This window comes from Aulonocara sp. 'chitande type north' Nkhata Bay, linkage group LG9 (assembly GCF_057382095.1).
Source record: "Aulonocara sp. 'chitande type north' Nkhata Bay isolate Kocher_YH1m ecotype deep benthic linkage group LG9, A_spYH_male_GT1.1, whole genome shotgun sequence".
NCBI lineage: Eukaryota > Metazoa > Chordata > Actinopteri > Cichliformes > Cichlidae > Aulonocara > Aulonocara sp. 'chitande type north' Nkhata Bay.
The window spans coordinates 24,656,191-24,672,546 of NC_141352.1; the positions used below are offsets into that span (position 1 = coordinate 24,656,191).

The window sequence follows — 16,356 nt, forward strand, 5'->3', positions numbered from 1 at the left end:
ATATATATATATATATATATATATATATATACATATATATATATATATACATATATATATATATATATATATATATATATATATATATATATGTATATATGTATATATATATATATATATACACACACACACACACACACACACACACACACACACACACACACACACACACACACTCAGTGTGTTATGAGATCACTCTATTGTGTCATTTCCGAGTTTTTTTTCTTTGTTCAAACTTGGTGTAACATTTTGTAATATTTCTTTATTTTAAATAATTTGTCTGTGAATCCTGTGTGTGGAGGAAGCTGTAACAGTTTTTCTTCCGTAGTCTGCATTTTGTCAGTATTTCTTCAGCCCTACGTGTTTTTATGCCACTGTGCACTGTGTGCAGTCAGCATGTAGCTGGGGATTCACTAACAGCCCCCAAGGGGGGCTTCTCTTTCAAAAATGTCACATAAAGGTCAGAGGTTGAATCTGGCATCAATATTCAAATAAATACATAAATAAAAAACATTCTGTCCTTCTTACTTTTCCACCAAATATTCACAAGAATCAAAGGCTGTCATTTGAGTGAATGCTATTTCAAATGTAGTGATTATTGCGCACAAAGCAACAATTACGCGGGATGGAGGATAATGCGAGGAATTGATGTACTTTATACACACAGGCAATGAAACACTGAATGTCTTTGCATTTTTCCTTCTATGTTATTCATTTTGCACGGTTATGAAAAGTTTGCGATTTCGGCTAATTTGAGAGCAGCAAACTAAAAATAATGAAATGGGACGAGGAATTTAATATATTTTTTTGTTTAAGTGAACAAACTGAACATTTGAGCAGATAAAATAATGTACATTCTTCACAATATGAAGCTGATTAGTCTTCGGAATGACTTGAAATGCAAAGTTTTAAGAGCACAACCTGCAAATTTTTTGAAAGAAAATAAAGATATCGAAGAAAAAACATTGGAAATACAGAATACCAGTAACTAAACTGTTGGTCTCATAAATAAAACCTTATTTTACAGCAAGTTTAAAAGTATGACATCTTGTTATTTACATTGACTGTACTCTGTGTTCACTGTATGCATGAAAATCAATACAGTCTGTCCAGTTAAGTCCAGAGGAGTTTCATTTCCTACCCAAACTGTTGTACAATGTGTCTGAAGATCAATAAAATAAATGAAACATGTGCTGTGGTTAGCAGGACACCAGAACAAACTGCCACATGGTGCGATCAGCGATCCCGACCGATCAAGTCCCGAATAGCCAAAAGTCACTTCCTGTATTCAGTAATGTTTGATCAGCCTTTGTCTCTGCGAGGTCTTCCTCAGTAGATGTCTGAAGTCGTATGGATTCTCTTCAGTCCGGCTCTCTGTGGAGGCCATTCTGGGAACAGAGCGTCTGTCGATTACACAAAGGAGACAAATTTCAGCACAAGTAGATAAAAACAGAAATGTTGAACACAAGGTAGGACGTGGGGATGTAAACAAACAAACAAACAAAATTAAATGGAAAGGAGATGAAAAGATTCATGTTCAGGGTTCAAGGTTTTCATACTGGTTATCATATTTGGGCCATTTATCATGAGCTGTCCAAGGGAGCGGCCAAGCTGAAGGGAAAATAGATTAAATTCATGTATGAATTTATCCTTCGAGCAAGTAAAAACTACAATTCAAAAACCAAACTCATAAACAGAGGTGCTGGTACCTCACAAGTCCTATTATGGAGTAAGGATGTGGCCAGACTAAAACTACAAATCAAGTAGCTGATTTGTAGTCCAGATCTGAAGAATCTTTAATAATATCTTTTAGTGACAGGCAGCAGAATAGCGCTGAAAAATAAAAGAAAGTTGAAGTGCCAAAAGCTGCAGTTCCTCAAACAGCCACTTGAGGCAGACTGCAGTAAGCTCATGTTAAACTGAACAACTTTCTGTAAAAATAAACATGTTTACAGCCCAGTTGTTGGCTCTGCAGATAATTTACCTCTTCACAAAAACTTTATTGTGGAGTGAAATTTTTATTATGAATCAGCAAATTAAATTTAGTCAAGGCTTAAAACTATGCATTATTATGGGTGAGACTGGTTTGAGTGACAGGTGGATGCAGGCTAGGCTGCTAATCTGTCTGCTAGGCTTCACCTCAGCTAATTAAAGTCACTGAACTGGAAGTTTTGACTGTGTTTGTGGTGTTTCTGCCTTTTGTAGCCTTTATGATGAAATTATTTGACCAGCTAACTGATACAAACTCTCCAAGTCTACGCTTGTGATGAGTTAAAGTCTGGTATTTTATTTGCATGTTACAAAGCACTAATTAGTTGACATCTGTGAACTGTGCCTATACATTCAAGCACAACGTTAGAATTAAAGACAAGAGACAACTACATCACTATTTGTGAAGGAATTTCAGAATTTCTGTCTTATATCTGTGAGGTTCTGACTGGACTATGAATATAAGTAATTTATGCGAACGTCTGTTGAATGTGTAGACTGCAACAGATTAGCAACGAATGACAGTAATTGTCCTTATTATCATAAACACACTGCGTGTAATTATTTACTTGACCTTATTTAGCAGACTGACTTCATCTTATTGCCATTTTATTACCAACTTTAAAGCAGCAAAGTCACTTTGAAGAAAACAATTGACTGAGTTTTCATAGACTTGCTGTGAAGACTTTCAAAACTACAAAGTTTACTGTACACAGTTGCAATAAAATTGTAGCATGCCATGGTCTCTAACCACTATTGTCCTTACTGTAACTATAGCCTTACCAGCTAGCCAACATTAGCTGCTAGCTTAGTACTCCAGCCTCATTAAAATACGATCAGATCTGTCTCTTAAATCCAAGATGCTTCAGAAGTGGCTTCAGTGGGTGATATCATGGTGAGAACTTCCATCTTTCATATACAGCCTGTATAGCTTTGTCTTATTATGGTTATGTAGATAATGCTTTTCCCTCTTTCTGTAAACTAAGGTCTGACTTTACAAATCATCCAAATTCACTGAGATTACATTTATTTTTAAACAGTAGCAACAGTAGTATCATTATTATACTGAAGTAGAAACGTAACAAATTCAGTTAGCAAACATTAACAATGTAACTTGTGACTATATTTGTGAATCAGTAAAGCTGAACTGTAATAAATTGTACGTGCAGACGGTAACAAAGCGGTCAGCTGGACAAAAATCCTGAAGGCCATTACCTATCTTTCATCTGTTTCACATAATGCGAGTCGATGGAAATGATGACGAGATGGTTGGAAAAACAATCCCAAAAATGTCATAATGGGACCTCGTGGTTGGTATTGACAAAGATTAAAATGGCATCATAAAAAGTGGAAACTGATTTCCAGCTTAAAAGTGGTTCCACCTTGTTGAAGCTTATTGATGGTGCTGATTACAACATAGCTGATAGTTATCTCGGATGATCTGATATCCTCGTGTTGGTGTTGTTCCCAGACCATCATGAAAATGTTGTTCCAGGTTCAACATTGCAAGTGACCAATCACATTGTTGTGACGTTATTCTTTTGCGCGCCAAGCCATTCGTGCATTTATGAAATTCCAATGTTGCAAGGACAATATCAATTCTGCTTACTGTTTATTAAAGGGTTACGGTTAGGGTTAGGGTTAGGGTCCGTTGATTGGCGGACAGAGGCGGTTTCTCCCAGCTTAAGTACAGTTTTTTGTTTTACGCCGGTTTTTCCCGAAGTCGCAAAAGTATGACGTCACAGCATTCTGATTGGTCACTTGCAATGTTGATCCTGGAACAACATTTAGTATGATGATCTGGGAACAACACCAACACGAGGATATCAGATCGTGCAGTTATCTCTCAGGTGCTTTGAATGGGGTTGGTTCAGTGTTAAAGCAGAAACAAGTAATTAATGCAGTCATGCACAGTTTCACAAAAATACAGGGACACTTTATAGGACATGTACTTATTGCCAGAGACACTATGAAGAGGACATAAATGACACACCTGTTTTCTTTGGCAGATTTGGGACGCTCCGGTTCAGTGGCGGCCCTCTCTCGGATCTGTCGACTGGGAGCAGTCAGTCTCTGCTCTACAGACTGCCTCCTGTCCCCAAACTGCCTTCTATCCATAGATCGTCTCCTGTCCATGGACTGCTTCCTCTCTACGGACCGCCTCCTTTCCATTGACTGCCTCCTCCCTATAGATTGCTTCCTCTCAGGCATGGATGATGTGTTCTCTTTGGACATGGAGGGTTCAGAACAGCTGGTAGAGAGGGCTGGGTAGTAGTGGTCATCCACATCCAACAGTTTCCCTGAGCTACAGCAAAAATAAGAGGACGGGGTCAGACAGACATTAGAGTGTCATCAAACAGTCTTTAAACAGGTTCTCCGGATGCAAATAGAGCACAGGTGTGACTGAAACCAGACACGAATGCTGTAAAAATCAATACAACGCATTTCTCATAAACACAATAACCTCAATAGTAGATTTTGATTGAAGTTAAGTGCTTTTCCTCTCGTTATGTTTTTCTTACTTTACGTTCAAATCTGATTATAAAGTCATTTGTTTAAGGTCAGATAAAACTCTATTCAAGTTTTTATTTTAAAATTAGGAGCAGGCGCAGGTTGGCTATATGGACTTCAATGCAGCTACCTCAGCAACTCTTTAAAGGGGACCATATGTGCTCATTTCATACTCAAATTTTTAATTTTGACTCGACTGAAGCTGCTCTGCATGAATCAGACTTCAAAAATAATACTTCTTATACTTGACTGTTGTGAAGCTCTTTGCTTCCTGTCTAAAACAAGTCAAAACATCTCCTTTAAGGCCACTCCCCTTTAGGCTAACTTTCCTTTGATTGGTTGCCCCTCATAAACCGAGGGTTTAGCTATTCTGCTCACATGCAGAGCTGTTGTTTTTTCTAACTTTCTTCGTCTATAAGCAGGTCTTTGAGATACTCATGATCTTCTGCTTTTTGTGATTTTTTTTCTTTTAGAAGCCACTAAATGCTGGCATCAATATAACTATTTCTTTATTGTAGAAAAGGAGAAAAATATTTTCCCCAAGTTAATTCACCAGCTGATTTCACATCTTTAAAATTTGTCTCTGTGATAGCAGTGACTATAAAATTAACTGAGCAGCAGAAAGAAGACAAATCTTATTGAGAAGAGGATAATTATCAAGTCCTCATCATCCAGGTATCTGCTCACCAGACTGTGTAAACTGTCCATCTGCACTGTGCAGCCCTTCTCTCAGCCGTCACTTTGACCTCCATTTGAACAGAAGTGTGAAAAGGACAGTTTCAATGTGCAGATCAATATGTCTCACACATTGTTAACATAAGGTAACAACCACTATCAGAATATATAGTCAGTACTACCAGTACACTGATCTCATTCTTACATTGTGATGTGTTTGAAGCTTGACCTGAACTTATCACTGTACTTTTGGAGGCGGGGTTGGCACACAATTATCCCACTGATGAATTACAATAAATGTGCTATTCTAAAGCTGAAATACATTCTTTCTCCTTGATTATAATTACCTCTCCTGTCCTCTAAACTATTAGCTCAATTATGTGATTGACACAGCACGGACAAAGAAAAACCACAATGACAATGGCTAGCACAAGATTTAGATCTATTATATAAGAGCTTTTAATTTTTTTAAAGTTTTTGTAGCACTAGATAATTCACAGAGGAATGCAGATGTTCAGTTTGTTTGTTAAGATGGCTCTGTGACAAAGACTTCAGGTTATAGCTGGTCGTGTTTTAACTAGCTGAAGTACTGCCATTCCCTACAACATCCACTGATTTTTCTTTTTTTATGCCATATACAACTCAAACATTACTAACACGACAACATAAATTGACTGAATATCTCAAGGCACCTGCCACATTGAACTAACCAGATATGGCACATTTAACAAGCCCTTCTGAACCCCTTATTGACCTTGGAGTGGCAGTGCATGAGTCTTATTCAGGCATACCAGATAAAGGTATACCTGGGTTGGGGGTCGGCTTAGGCCTGCCACTATTGGTAAAGTACAGCATATAGTCTTCACTGTTGTTTTATACTGCATCATCTCAATTTTTAACTTTGATTGTTCAGTAATCTAAAGCTCTGAAATCACTCTTCATTTTTTGTACTGGCTAATGAGCCAGGTCAGAAAATAAATGGGGGCTCGTCCGGGATCTTCTGGATTCTTCTGGGTTGACTAAACATTTGAGTTTCTTTGATAAGGTGAGAGAAGCTTTGAGGAGTGACTGAGCAAACTTTCTTTTCTTTTTTTTTTTAAAGCTAGGTGGCTATTCTGCCATTTTACAAGGCCCTTAATCCAAAATAAAGAAGTGGCTTATAAGCTGGGTCAGAACAAAAAAGGGGGGCTTGTCTGGGATCTTTTGAATTCTTCTGGGTAGACTAAAAACTATTTTTTCTTTAATTTTTGGGAAGGTTGACTTTATATTTCTGCCTTTCTACACTCGATTTTACTCATATAATTTACATAGACATGAAGTACATACATGTATTACCACATTTCAGAGATTACTTTTAATTACTGTTGTCATTACTGATTTATGTAGCCATGCATGGCTTTAGGGACAGCAACAGCCATATATCACTCCAGACTGAAAGTGAAATTGTTTTAGACAAATGATTCATTTGATTCAAGTGAAGTACCTTGATATGCACACGGAAGCATTTTTGGATGACTTCCCAGCATTGTATGCTTGATGAGCAAGATGAATGCAACTTGTGGGGTATCTAATTTCAGACCAAAATTAACATGGTGGCTTTTTTTGTAAACATTCTCTTACACTGAGAAGTAAAGCTAATGAGGTAAGAAATAGCTAATGTCTAAATCTGGCCTCATTTTAGAACACAAAAGGTTAGCTCACAGTTAGCTTTTTATGAGTTGTCTGTGGTGTAGTGGTTAACACATTTGCCATTTATACAAAAGATCCTTGGTTTATTTCTGGCAAGAAATCCAACCGCAGTGTGTCATATGTTAGTGTAGTCCTGGAAAAAAGGGACGTTTGCTTCAGGAAGATGTGGTGTAAAATGTAAAATGTTATCACCCCTTGGGGAAAAAAGCAGATGGAAGACTATTTCATACCAACAAGAAACAGGCAAATCTAAATGTCCTGAGTTCTAATAACTTAGATAACAACTTTTAAAAAAAAATAGGGTTACAGGCCTTTTTAATGCTCTAAGCAAATATTACCAGAGATCAACATTTTAGTATTTAGCTTAAAGTAGCAATATATCATTAGCCACAAGCATACATTAACCTATAGCTGCAGACTTGTTTGAAATGTCCCAAATAATATGACAGAATTAATTATGCACTGAATGCACAACGATTACAGACATATTTTTGAAATGCAGTGTGGTGAGAAGCCTATAAGGTTTCATAAGCTTGAAATAGGCTGAATAACCAACCAACTTGTAGATTTCAGAGTTCTGATAGTGGTACTAAAATATAGATATCTGTGCTATGCAATCACACTTTCCCTCCCCATTTCTCATGTATTCACTCTCATTTACTATCATCACATCAGTATACTCTCCAGCTTTCTATCCCTACCACCCACGTTTTCCCATTTCCCAAGCCCAATTGCTGTCAGCTTCAGCCAGAGACACTATTGTTCCTGCTGACCTTCTCATCCTTAATGATGCATGTAAACTGCGCCTGTCCATCGCTGACTTTATTTATTTGCTAACAAATTATTACCCTTGATGTCTAGCACTGTGTTGTATTGTGTGTGTCCACATCAAGGGGGCTCAGTGTGTGTGTGTGCATGTCTGTGTCTCCTCAGACTGCTGTGATAAAGTACCCAGGCCCCTGCTTGTTCAGCCAGCGCTATCGGTCTATCTTCAACCCCTCACTCTGTGCGGGATGCTCACCTTGTGGCCTGTACGGCACATACATATGCATGACTGCACACATCCACAGATACTTTCTGGTTTCATTTTCTTTTCTTTAACAAAAATGCTGAAAACATTTACCAGTATATTCGAAACATGTCACATAATGCAGAAACCCACAGAACAACTCCTATAAATGATACCAAACCACCAATTTGGGATTCCTTACGTTACATTTCTCTAAGAATATGATATTCAGCCAATGTAAAGAGGTAAAAGATGAGGGCAATTAATTTAACTGTGGATGTGTGTATCACTGTGGATCATTAAGTTTGGACCCTATGCCCTTGCACTGTCCCTATGTTGACACCAGGCTGTAGTTGTTACTATGGCCCAGGAGTAGCAAGCAAGGAGGCAGCATGCCAACCTCATAAAACAGTAGCTAATAGGTTGTTAAAATAAGAGTGGGACACTTACCCCTCTTTCCTGGGTTTGCGTTTATCATCTTGGACAGACCGCTGAATGAAGAGAGATGGAGAACTGATTATTAAATGTCAAACAGCCAACAGTAATATCTGGATGGATTTACCCACAAACACTCTATATTCATGGTTTCTAGATGACATATCTTGTTGTATAAGATGGTGACATATCATCTTATAGGAGAGCATTACCACTAATCACAATCAACTAATCTAGAGAAAAACACAACAATTTGGAAATAATGCGTTAAACTGAAGCATGATGGTCACTGATGTCTATGAGAGGCATTTCAGTCACTCAGTGAGAAACGTCAGATAAAAGACCCCCACTAGCCAAACTGCACATTAATGCAAGTATCTAATCAGCCAATTTGATTGCACCATATAGACACAACCTGCTGAAGTCCATACTGATCATCGGAATGGTGAAGAAAGTAATTTAAGTGACTTTGAATGTGGCAGACTGGTCTGATTATTTCAGAAACTGCTGATCTGCTGGGATTTTCCCACACAACTATCAAGCAGGCAACAGTAACTCAAATACCCATTTGCTGCAATCAAGGTATGCAGAAGAGCATCTCTTAAAGCACAACATGTTGAAACTTGAAGAACATGGGCTACAGCAGCAGAAGAAAAAACATTTTCTGGTCTAATGATTTCTAATGAATTATTCAGATGGCAGAGTCAAATCTGGGTGTAAACAACATGAAAACATCTCTCCATCCACCATAGTTTAATGGTGTCACTGTACATTTTCTTGGCACACTTTGGGCCTTGTAGTACCAACTAAGCCTCATTTAAACTCAGTAGTTAGTTTTGCTATGAAGAATTTTGGTTATTCTGAAGGTAAAAGAGGGTCCAACCTCATAGCAGCTAATAAAGGGTCCAGCGAGTGGATTTTTTTCCCCTTAGCCATAGGTTTTCTGTGACATGTCTCTTTTTAATGGGATGCACCACCATTTTAGTGGCTGTTCTCTCATATTTTCAACAATGCAAAATGAAATATTGTTTAAATATTAATTCCACTAAAGTTTAACGGAATTCTTCTGTTTTAAAACTACTTGAGCAAATGTGAAAGCACAGTAATCGATTTAGTAAAACTCTGCTGCTTTGAGTGTTGAATGCCTAAATGTCTAAAGAGATCGTCAGTCTAATTATCGACTAGATAGATTGTATCTGCAGTGTTTACTACACTACAGAATAAACAGAACAGTAAACAGCAATCAGGTGCTATTGTGCACCAAAATGATTAAAAGATTTCTAACAATAAACACTGAATAAAAAGGGACTACTTTTAGTACAAAAGGGAAACTTCTGAAGAAAATCACTCCATTGACAAAAATACTTTTCCAGACAGCTTCATAATAGTCTGATATTTCTCACCTTGGCAACATACGGTGTGTGGTAAAGAGCTCTACTACAGGGTAAAATTTGACAATCAATAGTGCATTATTAAAGCTAGATGCTGGGAAGGCGGTTACAGTTGCAGCTGATGGCAAAGCTTTGTTGTAGAAAATATCTGAAATCGTTCGTCGCCTTCTCTTAGACTTACATGAATCAGGTTGTAATAGGTGGAGTCCTCTGGTGTATTCAGGGTCTTTGGCTGCTGGTTCCTGCGGGGGGGTCTCGACAATCTTTTGTCAGCTGAAAAGTAACACAGACAGTTTAATGCATCCGGCACTGGTTTTGCTGATGATAATTGGGCAAAATGAGGCTGACAAAAATGCACAACTTTATTTCCTGATAAACTCTCAAAATGTCTTCAACACATGATCAGTTTGCATTTTTTTAAGTGTCAGTTGGTTTTCATGGCATGCCCACCACTGCTGCAGCCTCTTATTTCACAAAAGTACTCTTAGCTGAAGTATTTTGGGGCATTTTCTTCCCTTCTTAAAGAGCAAACATGGCAGATGAGATGGGGGATGGTGAGACAGAGACGACTGGCCAGAAATTGCTGCCTTCAAATCAGTTTGTATTTCCATCTTTTTACTTCCTACTTTTCACAGAATACGAAGTTTCTGCAGCCTTTAATAACAAAGAGTGCTGCTGTAAAATGCAGATTTCTGGAAATATATAAGGATTTATGTTAGCATTATGGTCAATTGGAGAGGAGGGAGGTATTTCTACTCTCTGATGGATTTCTACATCTGGAGGTTAGCCTCAGCAATTCATAATATCTTTCTCCTGCAAGATGCCAAATAAATTAGAGTAGAAAACTGAACATATAACATGCACATAATGCGTTTTTACATTATGATATATATATATATATATATATATATATATATATATATATATATATATATATATATATATATATATATTTTTTTTTTTTACTTTTGACAGATGACTTTAGAGAGAAGTCGTGAAATGAAAGATGACTAGATTCAAAGCAAGAACCACCAGTGCAGTCCAGATTAATGATACAGGTATAAACATTTGATGTTATATATTTCAGTTATATCTTACTCAAGATTATTGTGTCATTTTTATGAGGCTCAGGAATATTTTTTAGTGTATATTTTCTAAGGCACTTGTGGAAGTGCAGTGTTTGATAACTTCGTAATGATCCACGTTTAATTCCGAGTACGGTATTTGAACATGCAGTGATTGGGTGGGCAGCTTTCATGCCTGACATCTCCCACCTTGCAGCGGCTGTACTGCAATCTATCATGTTTGTCATACATGATGTACTGTATCAACAACCCTCATCTATGTTATTGCAATTATAAATATATTACAGTGACCTTTGTTTGATGCTCATTATTAATCGCTGTTCACATACGGGAAAAAAACAATCCATCATGTACAGAAGCTCTCAGGTGAAGAAAGTAAAAAGTTTGTAACATTATTGAACAACTCCATCCAAAGGTCATTCTGAATTGCAAACAACTAAAGCCAATTTTACGTACCTACTTATTACTTCTTGCCATAATTGTTGGAAATGCTAACTCGCAAAACATGATTAAAATCTGATGACCTTTCCTGAAGAACAATGTGACTGGGATTCCTCTGCTCTCTCTCTCTCTCTCTCTCTCTCTCTCTCTCTCTCTGTGTGTGTGTGTATTGCAAATGATTTTGATTTATTATGTCAGTGAAATTCATGAGGACAGATTAGCGCCGTCAATGGAGAAATGACTTTGTGAAGCTGAAAAGGATAATTTCATAGGAGTTGCACTAGCCCCTGGAAATAACACTGATAATTCATTCTGCTTTACCTCAGGCAATGCACTGTGCTGGAGAAGAGTCTGTAAAGGGCAAACATGCCTGGATTAAAGGAAGACTGTTATCTGTGTAGCTCACTCTGTGATACCACTCTTTTGTCTGCAGATCTGTACACTGCCGCAAGTTAGCTTAGCCTAGCATACAGACTGGAAACAAAAACATCTATTTGGGCTCTTTCTGAAAGAAAATAAACTGAGTAAGAGTCATTAAATGCTCTCTAGTTAACACACTCTCACTGGCCATTGTATTAGGTACTTCTTTTTAGCTGCTTGCTTATGTAAATAGCAGAAGTGGGATGTGTAGCCAACAAATCAGCAACTGTGTAGTGTCAACGTGGACCAAATATCTGAGAAATGTATTCTGCACCTTCACGAATTCATGTCACAAAGAAGAAAAATTACTTGGAAAGACCAATGAGGATATAACCCAGTGCAATTGATTAGTACCAGGTTATCAACTGAGTTAGCTAGTTTTCTCTTTGTGGTAAGGCTTTAAGACTTACTTACTATATCTTTTTTATATTAAATATAGCATGGTTAAGGATAAAAAAGTATTATGTTCAGGACAGAACAGAGGTGGGACCAAGTCATTGTTTTGCAAGTCTCAAGTAAGTCTTAAGTCTTTATCCTCAAGTCTCAAGTCAAGTCTCAAGTAATGTCAGGCAAGTCAGAGTCGAGTCTCAAGTCACTGGTGTAAAAGTCCAAGTCAAGTCACAAGTCTGAAACTTTGAATTTCAAGTCCTTTCGAGTCTTTAAAAAAAACAAAATGAAAAAATAATGTTGCAGTTATATGCTAAATGTAAATATTAGACCATGTAATTTTAAAATCTGTGTTTTTCTCAACACATGACAAAATAGTGAACTTAGAAAATATACACAAATTGTGAAATTGCACCTCTTTAAAATGCAGCTCAATTAAACCTAGCTCCAAGAATAATTTTCACCGACAGTTCTGAGATAAGCTGCATGTTATTCTTGGATGCGGTTGTAGGACCAGCTTTAAAATCGCATGACAAAAATATCATACACATTTAAAAAAAACTGCATCACCAACGTAGCCTGGACAACATTTGCTAGTTAGATGAAGTCAGCTATCTCATCGTAGCATATTTATATGCATATTTATAATCATACGGTTCTTGGAGTGAGTGCATACACTCATGAAGTTTAGTAACTTCAGGTCACTGCAACAAGCCCAGGTACAGTTTACCGACGGATGGGTGCAGGCCCTTGAAATGCACCGTGTAGAACGAAAGACCATCGTACGTATCATAAGTTTACCGGTCTCACAAATTGTCGTCATAAATACACATTCCTTAACCGTTTATTAATAGGACCTTTGAGCTCAACGGTAATTAATTAGTAGTGGAAATCATTTCTGGTACCCATCACAGAAATGTAGCAGTGACAACAATATTGTATGCTGTAATGGTACTGGGCAATTAGTGATACAAAAAACCTGTTTTATCCTGTGAATAAAAGTATATATTTTTGTCAATGTACCATAATAACAGAAGCGAAACGCAATATTGTGTCAGGACAATTCACTATTCATGCACAATAAATAAAGGAGCATAGCGCGACAATTTCTGTTCTTGCTTGTAACCTATATCACCAATTATGTTATGAAAATGACGTATTAACTACTAAAAAACACTGACCTTCGTGTAAATGCTTGGAGCAGACTAACCTGTGAGCTGGAGGGTTCTGGGACGTTATATTTGATCTTTGAATGGCTGCAATCCAGGCCATCCGTCGCATCTTTGTTACTTCGGAAACATGGCTTGAACAATTTCTCTTCAACGACGTAATCCGATAACAACCGATCTCTTTACCCGTCGGCTTCCCGTGGCTGTCATGCGACTGGCTATTGCAGTTAATAATACAACAGCTTCTTGACATTTTTGTGTTTCTTTTTATCGCTGTATAACTGATTTTAATTGAAAGTCTGCGTGCGCTAGTACCGCTTGCCACGAGTTCCCAGAATCCTTTGCGGTTCTACCCGTGAGTGACGTCACATTTTCAATCTCTATATAATATGCATGTTAAATTTTATATTTGGGGTAAAATATCAAGTCTTTTCAAGTAAACCGGTTCAAGTCCAATTCAAGTCCCAAGTCATTGGTGTAAAAGTCCAAGTCAAGTCACAAGTCTTAGAACATTTTTTCAAGTCAAGTCTAAAGTCATAAAATTAATGACTCGAGTCTGACTCGAGTCCAAGTCATGTGACTCGAGTCCACACCTCTGGGACAGAAACACCATAAAATAATGTAAACACTTGGTCAAAGGGATTAAGTTAGTGACAAACTGAAGGAAAAAAATAAAACACTCTTCTGCGAAATTAAAAAACTATTTGAAATCAAAGAAATGCAAGATCATTCAGTACATTCAAAGCATACAGTCTGAAACTCAAAGGCTTTACGTTATTCATTTGTCTGTGGGCAGTATCCTTTTGTGGCTGGCTTTTGGTTTTGTCTTCTCCCTTTAGATTACTGCTTTCATATTACTCTTTAGGGTACTAGTCAAAGAATGAATATGTATTCATAATACAAAATTAATTAAAATGTGGGCTTTTCTGGTGACAGGTGAAAGTTAAATGCTAGTCTTACTGAAGGTACCCTGGTGTACTGTTACAACTTCCAAAACAAAAGTGATTATTCAAAATGTTGACTACTAAAAAAGTTAAAACTGAATTTACAAACAGAGTATTACAAGGCTATCACACAAGATTAAAAAGGTACTGCAAATGCAATGCCCTTGTAATAAAACTCAAAAGACTCTAAAGATGACAGCTGTCATCTTTATCTTTGCAAAGTGAACTTTTCAAATTGCTGCCTCTCTTCATTGACCACCCCAAAAGCAATTACAGATATCACCCATGCAAATCAAATGTTATCTTTGATGACACATGAAGAAGAGAAATGCTTCCTGTTTGGCACTTGACCTTCTCAGGTTTCCTAATCTAATAGAGCTGCAGGACACAGAAAGAAGATACTGTCCATCAGTAATAGGGATGCACCGATACCGGTATCTGGTATCGGCCTCGATACCACATTTTCTAAAGTACTCGTACTCGTTAAAAGTCCCCCGATACCGGGGACCGATACCACGGTCTGAGACCTGTCTATGTTTGAGCGGCATGTAAGGGGTTAATCACAAGCGTCAAGTGCCCGCCCCCAGGCCCCGGCTGCAGTTCAGAGCTGGGAGAAGGCGAGCCGAGACGTGTGGAACTATTTCAAAGTGAATGAAGACACGAAAACAAAGGCGGACTGCAAATTGTGCTCAGCGAAATTGTCCAGAGGAGGCTCAAAAGGTAGCGCATTTAACACAAGTAATTTAATCAAGCACCTAAAATCCCAACACAACAACAAGTACAAAGAGTTTACCCACGCTTATTTACCCACGCTTATTAGCACAGAGGAGCATAGCTGATGCTATAGCAGTGAGACGGAAAATAGTTGGGCATTTTAAACATTCCGCCTTAACCTACTCCCGCCTCGAGGACATTCAGGGACAGCTCAACCAGCCAATAAAGAGACTGCAGCAGGACGTACAGACGCGCTGGAACAGCACGTATTACATGCTCCAGTCCCTCATTGAGCAAAAGCGAGTGCTGGAGGTGTATGTGTCCGAGCATGAACTCCCTGACTATCTCACCGCTCACCAATGGGCTCTTATGGAGACAACTGTTGCCATCCTCGCCCCCTTTGAGGAACTAACTAAAAAAGTGAGCAGCTACGACGCACTAGCCTCTGATGTCATCCCAGCTGTGACTGTGCTAGTGAGACTTCTAAACAGAGAAACAGACGAGGACCACGGTGTCAAGACAATGAAAGCAACCTTACAGGCAGCTGTCAAAAAGCGCTTCAGTGACGTCGAGACCAACCCACTGTACTTCATCTCCACCATACTTGACCCAAGGTAGTCTGTGTGCTATAGGTATTCAATGATAAACTACAGTACTAAATGTAAGATTATTTTACATCTGAAATATTATATATTTGTAACTATCCATCCATCCATCCATCCATCCATCTTCATCCGCTTTATCCGGGGCCGGGTAGCGGGGGCAGCAGCCTAAGCAAAGAGGCCCAGACCTCCCTCTCCCCAGCCACCTCCTCCAGCTTATCCGGGGGAATACCAAGGCGTTCCCAGGCCAGCCGAGAGATATAATCTCTCCAGCGTGTCCTGGGTCTATTTGTAACTAAAATACACAAATACAAATGTATGCAATATATATAATACATGAAATACATGAAATACATTTCCCTTATTACTACCAGAAAGTCAAATGGCTGGCATTTGTCAATGAGTAAGTACTCGGTATCGGTATCGGCGAGTACTGAAATGCAAGTACTCATACTCGTACTCATTTTCCAAAAAAGTGGTATCGGTGCATCCCTAATCAGTAACATGGTCATCTACCAGAAGTCAGCAATAAAATTGCAATCTCCTTGTTTTTTTTGTTTTGTTTTTTATCGATCAAAATTAAAGAACAGGGAGAAAATAGCTGGAATTTATTATCCTTCAAAATGAGCACCCACTCCTGACCCAGATTGTTGTTTTCAGTCAGTTTGAATAGACCTAATAGCTCAGTCGCATTTGACAATTTTCGGTCAATGGTTCTGAGCGCAGTTGGGCACCATATCCATTATCTTCAGTTCAGCAGACTGAAAAAGACTAGAGAAGCCGAGAAGACAGTGAGAATGGACAGACTGTCTTTCTTAATTATCTAAAGGTCCAGTGCATCAAAAGCTGAACCAGAACTTCAAATTAACTTTGGGTCAATCCATGACAGCATTAT

General features: G+C 38.2%; 1 protein-coding gene and 1 pseudogene across 7 annotated transcripts in view; one reads left to right on the plus strand and one right to left on the minus strand.

Moving 5' to 3' along the window:
* Nucleotides 1-179: 179 nt before the first annotated feature.
* Nucleotides 180-16,356, minus strand: part of myo3a (myosin IIIA) — a 68,456-nt gene continuing 52,279 nt past the window's right edge. For 3 of the 7 annotated variants that reach the window (XM_086306666.1, XM_086306667.1, XM_086306662.1), the window contains 4 exons: nucleotides 9,881-9,972; nucleotides 8,324-8,364; nucleotides 3,983-4,294; nucleotides 180-1,403 (listed from right to left, as the gene is read on the minus strand). In XM_086306666.1, coding sequence (XP_086162792.1) covers nucleotides 1,289-1,403; nucleotides 3,983-4,294; nucleotides 8,324-8,364; nucleotides 9,881-9,972 — 560 coding nt within the window. In that variant the 3' untranslated portion in view covers nucleotides 180-1,288. The remainder of the gene's footprint in view (nucleotides 1,404-3,982; nucleotides 4,295-8,323; nucleotides 8,365-9,880; nucleotides 9,973-16,356) is intronic. The other 4 variants (XM_086306665.1, XM_086306663.1, XM_086306664.1 and 1 more) reach the window with 2 other exon arrangements.
* Nucleotides 10,232-16,134, plus strand: LOC147322215 (zinc finger BED domain-containing protein 4-like; annotated as a pseudogene).